Here is a 19,072-nt window from a genome sequence, read left to right on the forward strand (position 1 = left end):
CCAAATTTGTATACAGGCTCTACAAATGTTGGCACATATTAGGACATTTACCTTGTAGAAAGAGATGCTTTGCTAGAGGTAGAAAGTTCAGTGAGAATTCATTAATTCATAAGTGGGAGGGTGGGCAAGGAGTTGAACCCCTTGCCATAGTAGAACCCACCCTCCCGCCCACTTTCAATCTTCTGTATTCTAATACTGGAATTAAAAGGACTGGAGTTTAAAAAACTAGGGAAGTTTAAAAGTGGGTTAAAAAGGAGGGTGGATGGACCTTTAGGCTTATCTGAGAGAGAAGCTGGGAAGGAAAGGAAGTAGAGAAAGCTGTGGTGGTGTTGAGGGGAAGATAGATTACACTAATCCATTCAAAGTCAAGTTTCACTTATTAATTTTGCTGCTTTAAAACAATTCCTTTTAAGTAGCCTTCACTTATTCATTCTAGTGCTAAAAAGCAACTTAAGTAGCTGTCACAATTACAAAAATGCTTTTGAAGTATGAATAAGATAGACCATAGTAAATAAATACTTGAGAAAAAATTCCCTTGAAGGGACCTGGAACTGCTTGGTTAGTCTTCAGTCACCTTGGTTAGTCTTCAATCTTGATTTAAATTTGCAAGACAATTTTTTTTCCTGCATTTATGCAAAAAAAATGTGATCTTTTTTTATGCCCATTAATCCCCACATGAGAAAAAATACTTCCTTTTTATAAATAAATGGGTTTCTGTTAATTGAATCTCTTCTGTGTCCTGAAGAGCGGAAAAAGAATGGGGTGATGGAATCCGAGGACTGTCTCTGAACGCAGCTCGCTATGCTTTGCTTCGTGTGGAAGACGGTCCTCCTCACACCAAGAACTGGAGGTAGAGTCCTACACTTTCCAAGGTCACATAATTCTTGAAATATGTAAATGTATTGGGAATACTGGTGGTAAAGCTAGTGGCTGAAGTGAAGTTCACCATTAAAATAGAGTTTTAATTTGGACATGGTGATGATGTCATTGCAACAGTATTTTACTGCAACGGAATGCAGCTTATGATCAGCATGTAATCAACGTCGCGGGAAATGTGGGCAAACTAACTCCGATTTGAATTCGTGGGGTTGTTGACATGGTTTTCAAAAGTGCAGAAGAATTTTAATATTTGGTTATTTATAGATTTTTCAGATCCAAAGGAACAGGTATCCTGGAGTCTCACTGTCTCTATGGAAGAAATGCTGCAATTCCTTAAGTGTGTTTTTTTTTGCTTCTGCATGTGTTCCATCTGAAATACATTGTATAAATATATGAAGGATCGTTTATTAGTTTAAATCCATTTTTGTGACATTCTTTCTTTTATCTAGCTTCATTCAATAATAACACTTTCTAAATTGCTTAGATATCATTAAAACAAAATCTCACATTTACTGGTCATTTATACATAATGAAGTTAGGTGTCCATTATTTTTGCAATGTATTTTATTTACTTCTTGAATTATCAATTTTCTTCAAAGCCAATGTAAAAAAATTACTTAACATTTAAAAAAACAGAAGGACATTTGCACGTTGTCACTTCTGATGAATGTAATGTGATACTTAAATTATAGTCACTGCTCAGTGATGCCAGGTGCATGCACATGCAATGTTCTGTTGCCCTTCAGTGTAATGGCATTATTTTATCATTTGTCCCTGGGACTGATGAAGGCATCAGTGTAATGTAGTGTTGACATTCCTGTTAAATATCTGACTGCTTCGGTTATCCTTCTCTTGTGTCAATGTAATTGCTAGAACTGGATTGTCTTGTTACATCTCAAAGTGGCCTAGTTTTGAGGTGGGAAGTATGCTCCAAATCTTCATTGGATGAAGAGAAATGACAGGAAAAATATAAAATGTTGGTTTGGGAAGAATAAACAGATTGGATATTGATTAAAGGAAATAGAATGCATTGTTATCTAGTATGCCATTGCAACTGAATTTGGGGTACTTATCAGTATGGTTAAGGGATTGACTGTCCTTTTGGACGGACCTATGCAGGTAGGGGAATGGGTCAGTAAGATCATAAAAGTCCAGAAGGTGTACCTGGCACAGACATGTCCAGTGGAGTGATACAAGACTGGGAACCTGCTCTGGTGAAAAGAACTTATGGTTCCTGGTAGTAATCCGAGCAGTGTGTCTTGTCAGTGACATGCTGGATGGCATCAACAGGAGCATAAACAGTTGAGAAGGATATATGTTGGAAGATAATATTCCTTTTTTTTTTTCAGCACTCCTTAGAATGAATCTAGAATTTTTAATCCAGATTTATATGCCCTAATATTAGGAATGACATCAAAAAACTGCAGTGGATAGGACCACAGATGATGGCTGGAGCACAGGAGCATATCTCTAGTGGGGAGAGGCTGAGGGGAACTATGCTTATTGAGAATGGAGGAGGGTGAAGAGGAGGCTAAAAGCTGTTCCAACTAACTAGTAAATATGCAAAGGTTACTGAGAAGATTCTTTACAGAAGTATATGGTAGGGGAATGAGAGAACATGATAAAATAATTAGGCATTGAAGAGGTTACCCAGAGGTGATTTACTCTGTTTCTGGAAGTTTTCAAAATCTAACTGTATGGAGCTGTAAACAATGTGGTGTGCGTTCATTGTTTAGTCATTTCAAGCAGGAGGTTGTACTAGATGACAATGGAAGGGTGATAACTTTGATTCAATAATATTCTTTGTAAAACAGTTCTTTTGAGGGAACTTCTCAGAATGATGGTATGGTGATTTATGTAGGTATTCTGTACCTAAAGTGTTGTTGCTATTACAAATTATGGCTTCCTTGCTTAATAGTTGACTGTTTTCCATTGAATTCAGCTCGTAGTCTACTTTTATTAATTGTTAATTTTAATTTTCCAATTCGTCCTTGCTTATGAATATGTGTGTGCTTAACTTTATTTTAGTTTGGTTATTTTTGTCATTTTTTTGTTTGGCAGACCTCAACTTTTAGTCTTGTTAAATTTGGATAATGAGCAGTTAGTGAAACACCCTAGATTGCTTTCTTTCACCTCTCAGTTGAAGGCTGGTAAAGGACTGACTATCGTGGGCTCTGTTCTTCAGGGAATCTACTTAGATAAATGTACAGAAACTCAGAAAGCTGAAGAGGTATGTAAAAGACATTACAATACTTGTAATTTACATTAGTATTTAAATGTTGAATCTGGATTTGGGTAACTCATATATTGAATTAAAAGACACTGTTGTAAAATATTGAATAAAGCATCTAATTTTGCTATCATCATAGTCAATGATTTTATAAAAGAATAGGTTGGTGTACATAGCAAAATGTTTTATAAGATTTTCCAGTAGGATGAGACAATGCAGCTACTTCTTAGCTTTTTATTTTCTTTACTATTGAGAGCCCTGGTCTTAGAATCAAATTACATTCTTGAAAAAAAGCCCACAAATGATAGAGTTTTAACAAATTACCTTATAAAGAAAACATATTACGTATATTTAACAACAATTTAAGATTAAACTAACAAATGCAGATGTTTGGCATAATACAGTATTAATGATGTGATTTTCTATGTGCTAGAAATACCTAGCAAAATTAGGATTAGGAGCGGTCTTTGCTGGAAAAGTGTGAACAGCATCCTTCTTGAGATCCTCTCTTTTTTTTCTTTCCTATTTATCTTATGTCTCCAGGGAAGGTAGGATGAAGTAGGAAAAATAATAGATGTCATGTAATTGAAGATGACATCTAACTACAGTTAATTAATGTAAGTTAATAAACTAATTTACAAACACAAGTGAATTTAATTTGAATGTTTCTTGAATAATAGAAATTGTATTTGATTACCTATGTGAACTCTCCTACTCCTATTTTTATAGAATGGGGAAACATTTGGAGAAAATTCCGTATTTCCCATATTTTATTGAATAAAACATCCAAAAGTAGGTTTTGATTGCCATTATATCTTCCATATTAGGTTAAACTCTTTGGTGTTGATCAAAAGAGTACCAATTGATATGTCTATTGTTTTGATCCAAGTAGTCTACAAAGCTGTGTAAAAACACCTGTGATTTATTCAGACCTGATATCTCTAAAATAGATGAGCATTTGAGATGTTGAAATGGATTTAACATAGGTAACTGCCCATTTTCTCTCAGTTTCTTTTTTCTCACTCTTGGTATTCAGGCTTGTCCATAGTGGTTTTTGAAATAACAAAGTATAAAACCAGATAGATGATCTATCAGATATCTCATGAAAAAGCTTTATGAGAGCAGTTAGCTTGAAAACATGGTGGGAAAAGTCTGGCAATTGATACATTGTGAAAGTAGTATTATTAAACTGTTACTATCGACATGGGTGAGTAGAGAACAAGACAGAGAATACAGATTGGGACTCTGAAATAGAACGAAAATAACCCTGTTAAACAAAAACTGTTTTTCCACAAGGATTTGAAATGTTAGCTGTACTTGGCTTAACTTAAAGTCAGCTATGTTTCTGAGAGATGGAAAAGGAATGAATTTAAGGGAGGCATAATCCATGGGATCTCTAAGAAGTTAGACCTGCTGTTAAGACTCAGGAAACTATTGCTTTTAAAATGGAAATGAAGAGGAATTGTAAAAGTTTAAGCATCTGAAGGCCTCATTTGTTCTGGAAAATTTACTAGAAGGTGTTTCTAGGAGACCTGTAGGAAATCAAGATTCTCCTGGCTATCTCTTCAAAAGAGAAAAGTATCTATTTAAACTGATATACCTTCACAGATACTGTTTGCACAGAAAGACTTGTTAGTTCTGCTAGCATATTCTCTAAAGACTTTTCTCTCTACTAAACAGTTTCTGATGTTAGTGCCAGGCATACTGTGATGATGTTTCTGATGATTTTTGACAGGAATTTTGGTGCGTCTAAAACTCCAAATATTGATGTACTGGTTCTTCCTTCTGAAACCATGCAGATTCCCCACACAAGTAATTGATAATGATGGAATTGTTAAGATTATTTAATCAGAAAATAGTAAATGCCAAAGCTGATGTTCCCTAGTCAACCCTGATACCATTTTGAATGCTTCTTTTAAATTACTTGGTTATGTGTCTGCATGTTTGTCAGTGTTCAAATAAGGAGAGCCATGTTGAAATTAAAGGGGTGTGGGATATTTAATCTGGTCTGTTTATCTTGTCATTATTTAGACAGTGAATCCAATTGTTTTCTACACATCTATTTTTCCATGTTGGGAGCTGATAAATAGTCAGCCTCCTAATGTCAAAGGTGTCTAAGGAACTTTGGCAGCCTGTTCTTCTAAAGTACTGACATCACACTTTTCCAAACCCTTCCAATTCCAAAAGAAAGAACTTGTCATTCCAACCATATGTTGCTTTGTCAGTCAGTGGGTTTGCTTTTACCTGAAGCAGTGTTACTTTATTTATCTTTATCAACGAGTTTTTACTCATGTCTTGTTCATTCTTCTTTGAAAATAAAAGGCTGAATAACTAAAACAGTGGAAAAACTGTGTGTGGTGTCTCTTGGCGAGATAGTGTTTTGGACTCTAGTTTTCACAGAATAATGTTCACTCTCTTGGAATGAATGATTCCTTGATGTTATACATTGTTGATAAAGTTTTACTGTTATTTAGTGCTGTCACTCCTTCTGGTGTTTACTATAAGTGTTGATGATTGTATTTTCCCATGTGTTATCTTTCTTTTGCAGAATGTTAAGGCCTTAATGGGAGTAGAAAAGACTAAAGGATTTTGCCAGATTGTTGTGTCTCCTAGCTTCAGAGATGGAATATCCTATTTGATTCAGTCAGCTGGTCTAGGAGGGATGAAGCACAACACAGTACTAATGGCATGGCCACAGTCTTGGAAGCAGACAGAAAACCGTTTCTCCTGGAAAAATTTTGTTGGTATGTATTTATTGACTTTCTCCTTTGCATTTTTTATTCAAGTGTGTAACTAATATATTTGCTGTGTGGAAGAAATATGATATGAACATCTGTCAGACAATAGAATATTTCCCCATATCTGATTTTATTTGGAGTGGGTTTTCTCAGCCCTCTTCAACCATGGCTTTGCTTTTTCTTCTCCTAAGCAGGTTGGTCACTAAATCCAGTGTTATAGTTTAGGAATGGTACTCCCCAGTTTAGTGTTCCCACTGAGACTCTTCCAACCGTACTGCTGCTTGCTCACTCTCCCCAACTCCTCCCTCCTGCTGCAGGCTGGAGAGGAGAATTGGAGGCACAAAAGGTAAAGATCACAGGTTAAGATAAGAACAATTTACTGGAAACAGCAATGAGATAAGAAAATGAACAGTAACAGCAACAATATTAGTAACAATTACTAATAGAAGTGTACAAAAGAAAGAGTGCAGAAATGCTCACTGCAAAGCTTAACCTGACGACATCCATGCCACCCTGTTTACTCACTCCTGCTCAGAACTGGTGCCACCTGACCACTCCCTCTTGCTTCAGAACTGGTACCACACTTACTCGACTGGAAGGAACTGCTTCTTCTTCATTGAGACTCTTCCCCCTGCCCCCAGTAATGACATGATGTGATATAGAACAATCTTTGAGTCCTAGCCATGCCCCCTCCTGGCTGCTGCAAAAATTAACCCTGTCCTGGCTGGAACCAAGACATTATCCACCCCTTATTTTATGCCATCTATGTCATGTCCAGATCGTACACCTTCCAAATATATACATCTGTATATATACATACACACAGAAAGGTATCTATATATACAAGCACAAGTATAATTTCTGTAGTCAATGGTTACCCCTCCATTGGGAACTCTGTTGGGTTCATTAGTCCATGACTTTGGGTTCTATCTGTCCTAGATGTCTTCCAGGGCAGGAGGGCTGGTGTGCTGTTGGGTGGTTGCAAGCTGCATCAGGAGTTCAGAGCTGGTATATCTAGAGTACTCCATAGTCACTGTTTGTGGTTAAGACCACCCCTCAATCACAAGCCCATTTGTAAGTTGCATCTTTTTCCTAATGACCTGAGTCATCATGGGCCCACTGAGCCAGAAATGTTGCCAGTCCAGATCCACCTGAGACATTTTAATCTTGGCAGCCCAATGCACCTGTCTATTGTTGCAATGTTCTTCAGTAGCCCAGTTCTTGGGTATGTGTACTTTTGGTATGATGTACTTTCACAGCCAACTCCTTTACCCAGACAGTGGTGTCTTGCCACAGTTCAGCAGCCCAGATAGGGTTACCTGTGTGCTCCCAGTTGGCCTTTTTCCATCGGTCTAGCCACTCCCACAGAGCATTTGCTACCATCCATGAGTCAATGTAGGGGTAGAGCACTGGCCATTTCTTTCATTCAGTGATACCTAAAACTATCTGGATGGCTTCCAAGTCTGCAACCTGACTTGATCCACCTTGTCCCTCAATAGCTTCTGCAACTCATACAGTAGCTTTCCATTTTTGATGGATCCATACAATACAGGAGGAACTGTCAATAAAGAGAGTGTATCACTTCTCATTTTCAGGTAGCTGATTATATGGTGATGCCTCCTCAGAACGTGTCACCTCAGTCTTCTCCAGACTGAATACAACAAGTGACCTCAGCCACTCCTTAGTGCCTAGGAAAGCCTGTGCTTCCTTCTTGCTGGTTGGTAGGGACACAGCTGCTGTTTTGTTAACCACATTCATTGGCATCTGACAATGTCCATCTTGCCATTTTACTCCTAAAAACTGAATTTCCTGGGCAGGTCTCTTGAACTTACTTTGCTTTATGGCAAAACCTTCAGGAGAATCTGGATTATCTTCTCCCCTTTCTCAAAAAGGTCCTCTACTCTGTTGCCCACATGATGATGTCATCAATGTATTGCAAGTGTTCTGGAGCCTTACCCTTTTCTACTGCAATCTGGATCAGTCCATGGCAAACAGTGAGGCTTTGTTTTCAGCCTTGAGGCAGTCAGTGCCAGGTGTACACACCCCTCCAAGTAAAAGTGAACTATGGTCTGCACTCTGCTGATACAGGAATGGAGAAAAACACATTAGCGGTCTTTATAGTGGCACTACTTGGCTGCCTTGGACTCCAGTTCTTAGTGAAGTTCCAGCATGTCTGATAGAGCAGCACTCAGTGGTGGTGTGACTTCATTAAGGCCATAAGTCTACTGTCAGTCTCCACTGGACTTGTGCACTGGTCATATAGGGCTATGAAAGGGTGAACAAATCTTGCTGACCACTCTCTTGCTCTCCAGTTCACAAATCATCTCCTGGATGGGAGATGCGATGGTAGATGTGATACTTCAACAGTGCACTGTTGTGATAGTGACCGGTACCTGTTGTTCTTTGACCCTCAGCAGTCCCACAGAAGAAGGGTCTTCGTAGAGACCAGGCAAGGTATTCAGCTGTCTGATTTCCACTGTCCCCACAGCAGATATCCCAAAAGCCCTTTTGGATCCTTGAAATACACTCTTCTGAGGTAATCTATGCCAAGGATGCATGGGACCTCTGGGCCAGTCACAATGGGGTGTTTTTGCTGTTTGTTCCCATGCTTCCTTCAGCTTCCAGTACAGTCAGCTGTTGGGATCCCTCTGCCACCCCAGAAATACAGATAGATTCTGCCCCTACATATCTTGATGGCATCAGGGTACATTGTGCACTGGTGTCAGCTAAAGCCTTATATATACTCTTGTGGGTCTGATGTGTCAGGCCATCAGATCCACACAGTACCTTTCCTCCACCTGGCTGGAGGCAGGGCCCATTTAATCCTGGTCATAGTACTCATTGCTCACTTCTTGTAAATATGAACTTCAAGAGGATCAGAAGTAACATCAGCCTTTGTATTCTGTCTGAGGACTTGCCCACTGGAAATTGGACCAGTGTTTATCCGTGAAGAATTTCCTGTGGTGGTTGTTGTTCATACATACCTGTGCTGCTAGGGCAGAGGTGGGTTTTCTATCCCACTTCCTCATGTCTTCTATGTAGTTATGCGGGTAAAATCACAGATTACCTCATGGTGCATAATCTCTCTCTTGAGCCAGGGCGTGCTTGCTCCCAATAGCAGAGACACTGTACTGGTGGGGCATGGGGCACTTCCTCTCGGAGTTGCTTAAATATTTCAAATCTTTCTGCAGTCTCGAACAGTCTTTCCACAGCCAAGGTGCAGATAGGTAGGGAGGAAAAAGATGAGCTTAATATTGCTGGAGTCTGGTTGTCATCTGAAGCACTCTTTTTTGTTCCTTTTTTCCATGACATCAATGCCACTGAGTTGGTATCCAATGAGGGTGTGCCCTCTATAAACTTCCACCACAGGGATTGCGTAGTCTGGACCTCATCTGGATCTACAGGGGACTATTCATTATTTGAATTCCTAGAGACTACCTCTAGCACAGCTAATTCTCTCAGGTACTGGATACCTTGCTTCATGGCATTTCACCTAATTGCATGCACTACTAGATCATCCTTGAGAGAATACCTTTCTCTCACACTGGACAGGAGTCACCTCCAGAGGCTGAGAGTTTCTGTCTTCTTACCAATCCCCTTGTCAGTGTCCACATCCTGGGGCAGAGATCCCAGTTGCTTGGCTTCACTACTGTCTAGTTTTATATCATGAACCACAATATCCCAGTATCAGAGCAGACAGGTCATCAGGGTCTCACCCAATTGGTGGCTAAAATGTTTTTGTGTATCTTACAGCTCACCCAGAGATAGGGATTGGGTGATTATCTCTGGCCCTGCCCCTTCCTTCTGTTGTGAGGTCCCTACTTCTTCTTCATCCATCACTAAGTGAACTGATTTTTTTCTTGGATTTTGTCTTCTATATTGGCATGACTGCTTCTGGAACATGTTCCTCTGGCTCAGCTGCAGTTTTAGTGGCCATGATGCCTCTTGGTCTGCTTTCCTCCTCTTCTCTCTGAAAGTGCTGTCTAGTATCGAGCACTGTCAGATAAATAGTAGCCAGGACCCAGCACAGTGCATAACTATGCTCCTTGCTGCAACTGCCACAACATTTTTCTTTCAAATATTCTGTCGCTTTATCAGGGTCCTGTAGTTGCTCTGGGGTGAACTTCTGAACCATTGGAGCAGAATGATCCTTCCAAAGCTGGGCCATTTTTCCCACCTTCCATGCCGCTCATATCTATCCACCCTTGGGACAAATCTCTGAATAACCTCCATAGAAATCTTTCTTGACTCTGAATATGATGTAGACTGCACTGAGGAGACCTGGTAGACTTAGCAACAAGGACATGCTTTCCTTAATATCCAAATGGAATTCAGAATTCTCAAAAGCTGTTGTAATGGGCCTGAAGGAAGAAAAAGGGGTGAAAAGCCGGGGAAAAACATCCTCCCCTGTCCTCCCCAGAGACTGGGTATGACTATTAATGGACTCCCAAAGGTTGCATCTGAGATAAATGTAGGAGAGCAACATTGAATACACATCCCAAATGAGCTCGTTGCCCTTGATGTTATGTTGTAAACTGATAGCACGTAGTACAGCAACAAAGCAATCCTGATCCCTCTCCCTACTCTGAAAAAATGTCACCAGGAGAACATATGGGAATATATATATAGGGCTAGGTACCACACCCACAGGAACAGACCAAGCAACATTGTGACATGTGACTATACCTAATACAATAAATTCTTGGATCAAATTTGTTTATAACTCACTCTGGGTAGATCTGTTGTTATCTCAACTCTCCGTGCCCGACATTGGATGTCAAATAAAGACAGTTGTAGTTTAGGAATGGTACTCCCCAATTTAGTGTTCCCACTGAGACTCTTCCAACTGTGCTACTGCTTGCTCACTCTCCCCCTTTCCCCTGTGGCAGGCTTGAGAGGAGAATTGGAGGCACAAAAAGTGAAGATCATGGGTTGAGAGAAGAACAATTTACTGGAAATGGCAATGAGATAGGGAAATGAACAGTAACAGCAACAAATATTAAAAAAATATACAAAAGAAATAGTGATTCACATGCAAAAATGCTCACTGTGGAGCTCAACCTGATCACAGCCATGCCACTCCATCCGCTCCCTCCAGCTTGGAACCAGTGTCACCGGACCCCTTCTTACTGCTCAGAACCGGCACCATCCAACCCCTCTCTCTGACTCAGAACCAGCACCACGCTTACTCCACTGGAAAAAAACCCTTCTCCTTGATAAGAGACTCCACCCTGCCCTTGGCAATGATGTGAGGTGGTATAGAATAACTTCTGGGTTGTAGCCACACCTCCTCCTGACTACTGCAGAAGTTAACCCTGGACTGGCCAGAGCCAAGACACCCAGGATATTCCTTTTTTGCTTCATTATAATCTGGGAGTGTTTAGGATTCTGAATTGAAAACAAAAACAAAAACTGTGAATGGAAACTAGAAGTTCTTGAGTAAATGTCTTGTTTTCCCTTGCAGATACTGTACGAGAAACAACAGCAGCTCAGCAAGCACTTTTGGTGGCTAAAAACATTGACTTATTTCCAACAAATCAAGAACGTTTTACTGAAGGAAATATAGATATATGGTGGATTGTTCATGATGGTGGTATGCTGATGTTACTGCCTTTTCTCCTTCGACAGCACAAGGCAAGGACAGCAGAAAATGGCTGGGATTTCATTTTGTAGCAATGAATGGTTCAAAGCATATCAAATTAAATACTCCTTCACTCTCTTAGAATTATGCATGGATAGCAATCACAGTGCTACAGATTGTTATAATATATCTTTTTATAGGTTTGGAGAAAATGTAAAATGCGTATTTTCACTGTTGCTCAAATGGATGATAATAGCATTCAAATGAAGAAGGATCTTCAGATGTTCTTGTATCATCTTAGACTGAATGCTCAAGTGGAAGTTGTTGAAATGGTATGTTACTACATATTTTTAAGGTGCAACTGGGTCTAAGCTTGGGAAAACACGTTTAGCTTTTTTTCAGATGAAGAGATGTTAACCCAAATATACAAATGCAAAGATCACAGTCCCACCAAGAACAAGAAGTTAAGCATCTTACTATGTCACAATGATAGTGTATGTGGTGGTGACTTTAATGGGTTTGTCAAGTAGAATTTGAGTTGTTTTGATTTTTGTTAATGCTTCCTTTATTTATGAGGCCTAGTCCATAGAGGTAGTTTATTCTGGAGGGAAAAAGCTTGAATTTTTAGAAGTGGAAGGCTGAATGTGCTTAACTAATAAGCCATGACATTTGTCATGAGAGAGGATGAGATGAGATGTCCATGTCTCCAACTGCTATATGACTATCTGTCTGGAATAAGGAATCCCTAGGCTCCAATGGGAGTGTGTCAGTTTTTGGCATTGCTAGCCTCAGCCAGGACTGAACAACAAGACTGTGTAGCTAGAGATTCACAAGTCAGTCAGTGACAAAATTAATTTTGTAACCTTTTTCCTCTTTTAAGTATGGGTTTTAAACTGCTAAAGAGAAAGGACTAAAGCTGTAGTCTGTCTAGACCCACTTTTTTTGGCAACCAAGGACTTCATTTCCAGCACTCAAAGGTGACCAGCGTAATGCCCATAGTAAGACGCATGATAAAAAATAACACCAGAATTTTTACTCATTCTGAAGTGGGATGAAGATGAGTCAATTGGTTCAAAACTTCTACCACCACTAGTTCCTAGAATGACCAAAACCTATCAAAACGATTTATCATGCTAATAACCATAAAGCAAATTTTAAAAATTGTTTAAGTTACTTATGAAAAATTTAGTTAGTATTTTAAACTAGGAAGTAAGATAAATCCTTTAATTTATTTTAATATTCTTTACTTAGAGTACTAAGTATAAAAAATTGAAATGCTGTGGCATGTGCAGTTAAAAGAACGCAAACAGAATGCCATAAAAAGGCTCAGCCTTGGTTCGATTTTGAGCAAATACAGTATAGGAAGTACTTAGTATTTATTCTTTTCTTATCTGGGTAATATTTAATCCTGAGGATCTCCCAAAGGATAAGAGACATGTCACAAGTCGGTGACAACACAGGTGACTGCTAGAGATTTTTACACTGTATTTTAGTTTTGAGCCAATGTGAGAATATATATTGTCATTTCTTCCTAATTGCTTCTGTTTGTGAACATTTCTCACTGATGAAAAGAGAATGTATTTTGTTGTGCCTCTGGACACTTTTTAAGGAAACAAGTGTGCACACATGCTCAGGTGGCAGCAATGCAGACTTAGTTTAAATAAGTGCTTTCAACTCTTTCTCACTTTGCAACCTAGCTGGAACAAACTAGTGGAAAGTCTGTTCCAAGTACCTAAAATTTAGATAAAACCACAATCATATTGTTACAGTAGGATAGTTCACTGTGTGAAAGTGCTGTTTGAAGAGTAAACTTTAAGAACAAGGACAGAATTGATTGATCAGTTATATGCTTGGTATTACTCTGATGCCATAAATACATCCAGGACTGAATGAATACAGGAATGAATGTGGTACACGTCTAAATGGTGTTCTTCCAAGTAGTACTTTTCCTCTGGTGTTTCTAATGCCAATTTCTTTTGCAGTTTGAAAACGATATTTCTGCATTCACATATGAGAAGACACTTATGATGGAACAGCGATCTCAGATGCTAAAACAGATGCAGCTGTCAAAGAACGAAAGGGAAAGGGAGGTAGGGACTTTGGCTTGACAAGATGTTCCATGAAAAGTCTGAGAGTAGTATTTCTTGGTGGTGCCTTCTAATCAGTTTCTAACTAGTCAAAACTTTTCATAATTGCATTCTGTATTTCTCTACTACTGGTTTCACTTGCAAGGTTAAAGTAACGTGGGGAAAGAAATAATTTTTTATTTGAAAAGATGTTAAGAGTTTTCCTTAAGATGAGGGCAAGTATTACTTAGCAAAACATTTGAGCATCAATTTGGAATATATTCAGAGCATTTCCAAACTGCATGCAACTGTATTGATTAGCTTTGAGTGAGATTTGGTCTTAGAATCATAAAATCATTTAGGTTGAAAAAAACCTTTAAATTGAGTCCAACCACTAACCTAACACAGACAAGTCCATCACTAAACCATGTCTCTAGTGCCACATCTACACATCATTTAAATACCTCCAGGGATGATAACTCAACCACCACCCTGGACAGCCTGTACCAGTGTTTGATAACCATTTCCATGAAGAAATTTTTCTTAATGTCCAGTCTAAACATCCTCTGGCACAACCTAAGGCCTTGTTCTGTCATTTGTTTCTCGGGAAAAGAGACCAACCCCCACCTCACTACAGCCTCTTCCAGGTAGCTGAATAGAGGCAGAAGGTCTCTCCTGAGCCTCCTTTGCTCCAGGCTAAACAACCTGAGCTTCTTCAACCACTCCTCATATATGTTACAAACACACAATATTATATGATACAAACAATACAATACAAATTTGTTCAAATCTCACTTTTTTTCATTTCTGCATTTTAAATGTTTTATAGATCAACCAATTTCTTTCTGGAGGTAAAATTAGGCCAACAAACCAATGATTCTATAATATCAAGATAGAAATGCTATGTTTGCTGCTCCCCTATTCTTACAATTTTGCATGGAGGGACAATCTTCATGCAACAGTATTTTCATGAATATTTGTAACTTTTAAAATCTTTTTCTTATTATTATCAATGCTTTTTAATGATATAAAAGGTAGTAAATGCTCTGATTTGCCATCACATAAAATTATTTCCCTTCCATGCCAAATAAAAAAGCTCTACTCTGTTTAACTGCTCATTTGTAAAACAGCTAGATTTTTTTTTCTTGTGGCTTTTCCTTTTGGTTTTAATCCTACATGTCAAAGCGGTTTGTTTTTTTAGGGTTTTTTCTTTTTATTTTTCCTCTTCTCTTGCTTTTTTCATTTTTCCACTTAAAAGGATATTTTTTAAGGTTGCTAAAAATGCCTATTATTCCTATAGCAATTAGCTGCTGTAAATTCTCTTTCTTGCACGTCATGGTAGTTTTCTTTTTATTTGAACCTTCCTAACATCCTTTCAGTAAAATCCCAAACTTTTCTGTCCAGCTTATTCAGTGTTACTGTTTCTTTATTGAACAGTAGTATTTTTCCAGTGGAGTTAGAATGATTAATCAAGTGATTCTATAGTGATTCTATTCCCTATATTTTTCTTTCTTTATTACTCATTTTATCTGCATGTAACCATTGCTATCATAGCTCCTGTTTGTTCCTTCATATCAGGCAGGGTAAAATCTGAGATGTTCAAAATACCACTGAATTTATTTCATGGTCTGAAGTAAAATCCTTGATAATTCCAAGAATCATGAGTACATACTTACTGCCTTGTCCAAGAATAAAAGTCACATCCATCTGTTTTTCTGATTAGGATATCTAAATCTACCTTGTTCTTTTTTTTTTCATCAGAAAAAATGGTTTAGTTATGTCATCACTTCCTCTGGAGCTGTGAGTTGAGTATATGCACTCAGGCCCTTTCTTAATATTATCATCTTCTCTTAAATGAGCTGAGACATCCCCTCCAGTTTTTTTGATGACCTCCAAAACTTTTATTTCGTTAGTATCACTGCTTCAAATTAGCATTGCTTTATTTTGCATTTTCTGTTTCTGGACATTCAAATATAACCTTTGTATAGTGAGTGTAATTTGTTTTCCTGTTACCACAAAGATTAGCACTTTAACCTCACTTTTGTGTATATATGCCTTCAAATGAGGCTCAAACCTTCTCAAAAAGGAGAATTTATTTCTTTACAGTATTCTTCCACTGTTTCCCTCACAGGCATGCTTTTATCCCTGAACCATCACCTTCCTTCTTCTGTCACTTTTTAAAAATAGAACTAATTTGATCTTGCCTCTGATCTTTTTTTAGAATTGGGGATCAGGAACTCATCAAATTTTTGTTTTCTTTTTTGAGAAACTTGGTTGATTTGTTTCTGTTCAAGTGTAAATATAACATGTGCCTTTAAAGCTTAAGATAAACAAACTTAGGTGCAACTGCCAAACATTTATTTATTTGACTTGACAATAGCACTACAAAGGTGAAAGAAAATGTAGAGCCTCACTGACTTCCTTGCTTCCCTTTCTGGTGGTTGTTGGCTTCTTTCTCTGGCTAATCCTGAGCAAGGACTCTCGGGCCAGGCAGTGGTAGTGGGACATGTGAGAAGGTAATTATCCATTCCACCACCACATTGTTGGTGTTGTACTGTTACGTAAGATTGGCAAAAATTTGGATGCGTGCAGGTGAGGAACAGAGTTATAGTTTGTGAATCACTGGTTTTTAGAGTTAGAAAGTAGCTTTTTCATATGCTTAAATTTTTTCATACTTTTGATTGTAGGTAAATAAAATCATCTGAATATATACAAATATGAAGGGATGTGACCCTCACGAAACAAGTGAATATTTGAGCTTCCTATATAGCCTGGACTCAATTGGCTTCATGTTTTCACAAATGTCTGTAAAGGGACTTAATAATTAACTACTAAACATTTAAAAAGGAACCTCATAAGCTGTGATACCATATCTCATCTATTTAAAAGAAAGATAATATGATCATCTGCTTTCTTTCTGTAGACCTTTTTTTTGTCATTGGTAACCTTTTTGTCCCAGATTCAGAGCATCACTGATGAGTCTCGAGGCTCAGTCAGAAGAAAAAGCTATTCCAGTCCACTGTCTATTGGCCAAGATGCCCAGGCCCTGCTGACTAATGATTATCAAGAGGAGGAGGTAGTTGGACATAGAGCTGGCTAGACATATTTTCCCATTGCAACACTTGAAGTGCCACTATTGCAAACTGAACTACACATGAACAACTTAATGAATAATTATGGAGCAGTTCTTAATAAATTTTAATTTTACTATTTTTTTAAGTTCGTTATCTTGCGCTGGTTTTTTTTTTTTTGACTCTAGATGATGTTTCTGCAACATGAACTGCATTATCTTTCTCAAACTTATTTTCCATAAAAGAAACATATTTCTGAGAGTGCCTGTTTTTCTTAAGGGCCAGAAGCAGGATGTTTCATTGATAAGCATATTTCATGCTTTCACAAGCTATTGACTTCCTTTATAGTTCCTATACTGAAGTACTGAAGCTTCTGGGAAACCGTCTTGATATACTAGGTCATTTAAGGAGATTTCTATGCTTATTTGCAAGCCATCATTAAACCATAAATGTCATTATTACATTCTACATGGATTTCTGAAAGGAAATGGACTGATGTGATCAATGATTTTAGGGTGCACTTGAAGTGTTGCTTTTATCTATGGATGTGTAGCCTAGTTTGTAGAAGTGCTGTATACCTTTGTGTTTCTCTTCATGGAGTATGAGAACAACATGTGTTTCGTGTATTTTAATTTGGTATCAAAATAGCAGTAACAAGAAAGTGCTTTCGTTATCTTTGGATTTTTAGAAACATGTGTCATAGGTCCAGAATTTCTCTTGGCCTCACTGTCTTTCTAAAAATGGCAGATTATCTTCCACTAAAGCATAGTTGTACTGAACTCATCTTATGGTTGTTACTTTGAAAGTTTAGTTCATTGGATACTGCTGCATGGTATTTACAGTATTGACATGTATTTGTTAGCTTTTTTCATTCTCATGATAGAACTGTATTCACAGTAACTTCAAATTTGTGATCTTGACTCATGATTTAGTCACCTGTTGAAAAAGGAAGACCGTCAAACAAATAGATATTTATGCGAACCTCAGAACTGAACTCTGGGATTTGGGAATCCTCAAGGATAGGGACTAGGGAAATAATTTAGGGAATACAGAGAAACTCTAAGGCATTTAAAACCTGCTGCAATTACAGTTTGTGAACCATTAGAGGAATGGCTGTTCAGAGATCAAAAGTAGTATTCTCATCTGTTTGGTTTTTATTCATGCTTTTGATTGGCCTGAGTGAAATCAATTCTTCTGAATCATCATATATGTGGAGAGACGTAACTATGTCTAATGTGAGTACTTGAGGTTCCCAAATGGAACAGGAGCTTCAACTCATGATTTATCAAGTCTCTGAATAGCTTTCAGAACTGTTAAATATCTTAACAAACAAACAAACAAACAAGACCACAGAAAAAAGAAATGCCACCTCCAAAACAAAAAGCTCCAAACTACAAAAAGAATCCTCCCCACCCAAATACCAATTCACTTAAAATTTTAAGAGTCTAAGGTACTGTATTTTTATTGCATTTTATGGAAATGGAGAAGCCTATGGACAAAGTATTATGAGGGAAAGTAAATAATGTGTTCAATATTTCATCCCTTTTTTCTTAAGAGCAAGGGGGATGGAAAATGAAGAACACAGAAGTGCATATGCATGTGGGAAGAATAATATTAAGTTCTTGAAGTTGATTTGAGTTTCTACTATTCGAAGGGAAGAGAAGGTTCCTTCATGATTATATTGATTGGATTTTGTTACATAGTATGCTCTTGCATGCATAAATAATGTAACCTAATAACTAAATCTATAGCTAGCCTTCAATATAGCATGTCCCATATTGAGTTCATAAAGTCATGTGATAGTTCAGGTAAAGGCATGCGAAATGGACAATGTTTACAGCAGTATCTGAGAAAATAACTGGGGAACAATGAGAGCACTGGCTTTTAAGTTTTCACTGGCAAAACACCTTGGTGTAAATAAAATACCATCTGCTGAGATTCAACCTAACTTTAGTTCATTACAAAAATAATCATCTAGGTCAGATGTAATCCTGCAAATTAGTACATTTTTACAAGCGGTTTCACTTCATGCTGAAAAAACTTATGCTGAAAAAACTTCATGCTGAAGTGCAACTCTCTTGCATTTGTTTTGCAAAGGAAGGTGGATTTTTCTGTAGCTTTTGTTCCATTGCTGTGAAATTCCTTTTCAAAATTTTAATAATGTGTAATTCACAAATGCTCTTTTTGACTGGATCTTGGGATGATTATTTGGTTTGTGACCAGGCCCAGCTGATCCATGATAGAAATACTGCCTCGCACTCTGCTCCAGCAGTTGAAGCAAGTGTGGCTGCTACTGTGCCAGAAAAAGTGCAAATGACCTGGACTAAAGAAAAGTTTGCAGCTGAAAAGCATAAAACCAAAGATTCAAATGTATCTGGGTTTAAAGATGTTTTCAACATGAAGCCGTAAGTATACTTATGGTTTTGGGAGTTTTGTGTTTCGTTGTGTGTATTTTAATGTGTGGGATTTTTTTATTTGATTATTTTTGTTGTTTTCTAGGGTTTGTT

General features: G+C 37.9%; 1 protein-coding gene across 5 annotated transcripts in view; it reads left to right on the forward strand.

Moving 5' to 3' along the window:
- Positions 1-19,072, forward strand: part of LOC114065426 (solute carrier family 12 member 7-like) — a 64,060-nt gene that overhangs the window by 40,246 nt on the left and 4,742 nt on the right. For 4 of the 5 annotated variants that reach the window (XM_027899336.1, XM_027899334.1, XM_027899337.1 and 1 more), the window contains 7 exons: positions 746-850; positions 2,941-3,109; positions 5,658-5,853; positions 11,312-11,481; positions 11,629-11,760; positions 13,411-13,518; positions 18,789-18,970. In XM_027899336.1, coding sequence (XP_027755137.1) covers positions 746-850; positions 2,941-3,109; positions 5,658-5,853; positions 11,312-11,481; positions 11,629-11,760; positions 13,411-13,518; positions 18,789-18,970 — 1,062 coding nt within the window. Of the gene's footprint in view, positions 1-745; positions 851-2,940; positions 3,110-5,657; positions 5,854-11,311; positions 11,482-11,628; positions 11,761-13,410; positions 13,519-16,453; positions 16,571-18,788; positions 18,971-19,072 lie in introns of all 5 variants that reach the window. The other variant, XM_027899338.1, reaches the window with a different exon arrangement.

Source organism: Empidonax traillii, unplaced genomic scaffold, assembly GCF_003031625.1.
Source record: "Empidonax traillii isolate 1590-97213 ecotype Southwest subspecies unplaced genomic scaffold, ASM303162v1 scaffold659:size354235, whole genome shotgun sequence".
Classification (NCBI taxonomy): Eukaryota; Metazoa; Chordata; class Aves; order Passeriformes; family Tyrannidae; genus Empidonax; species Empidonax traillii.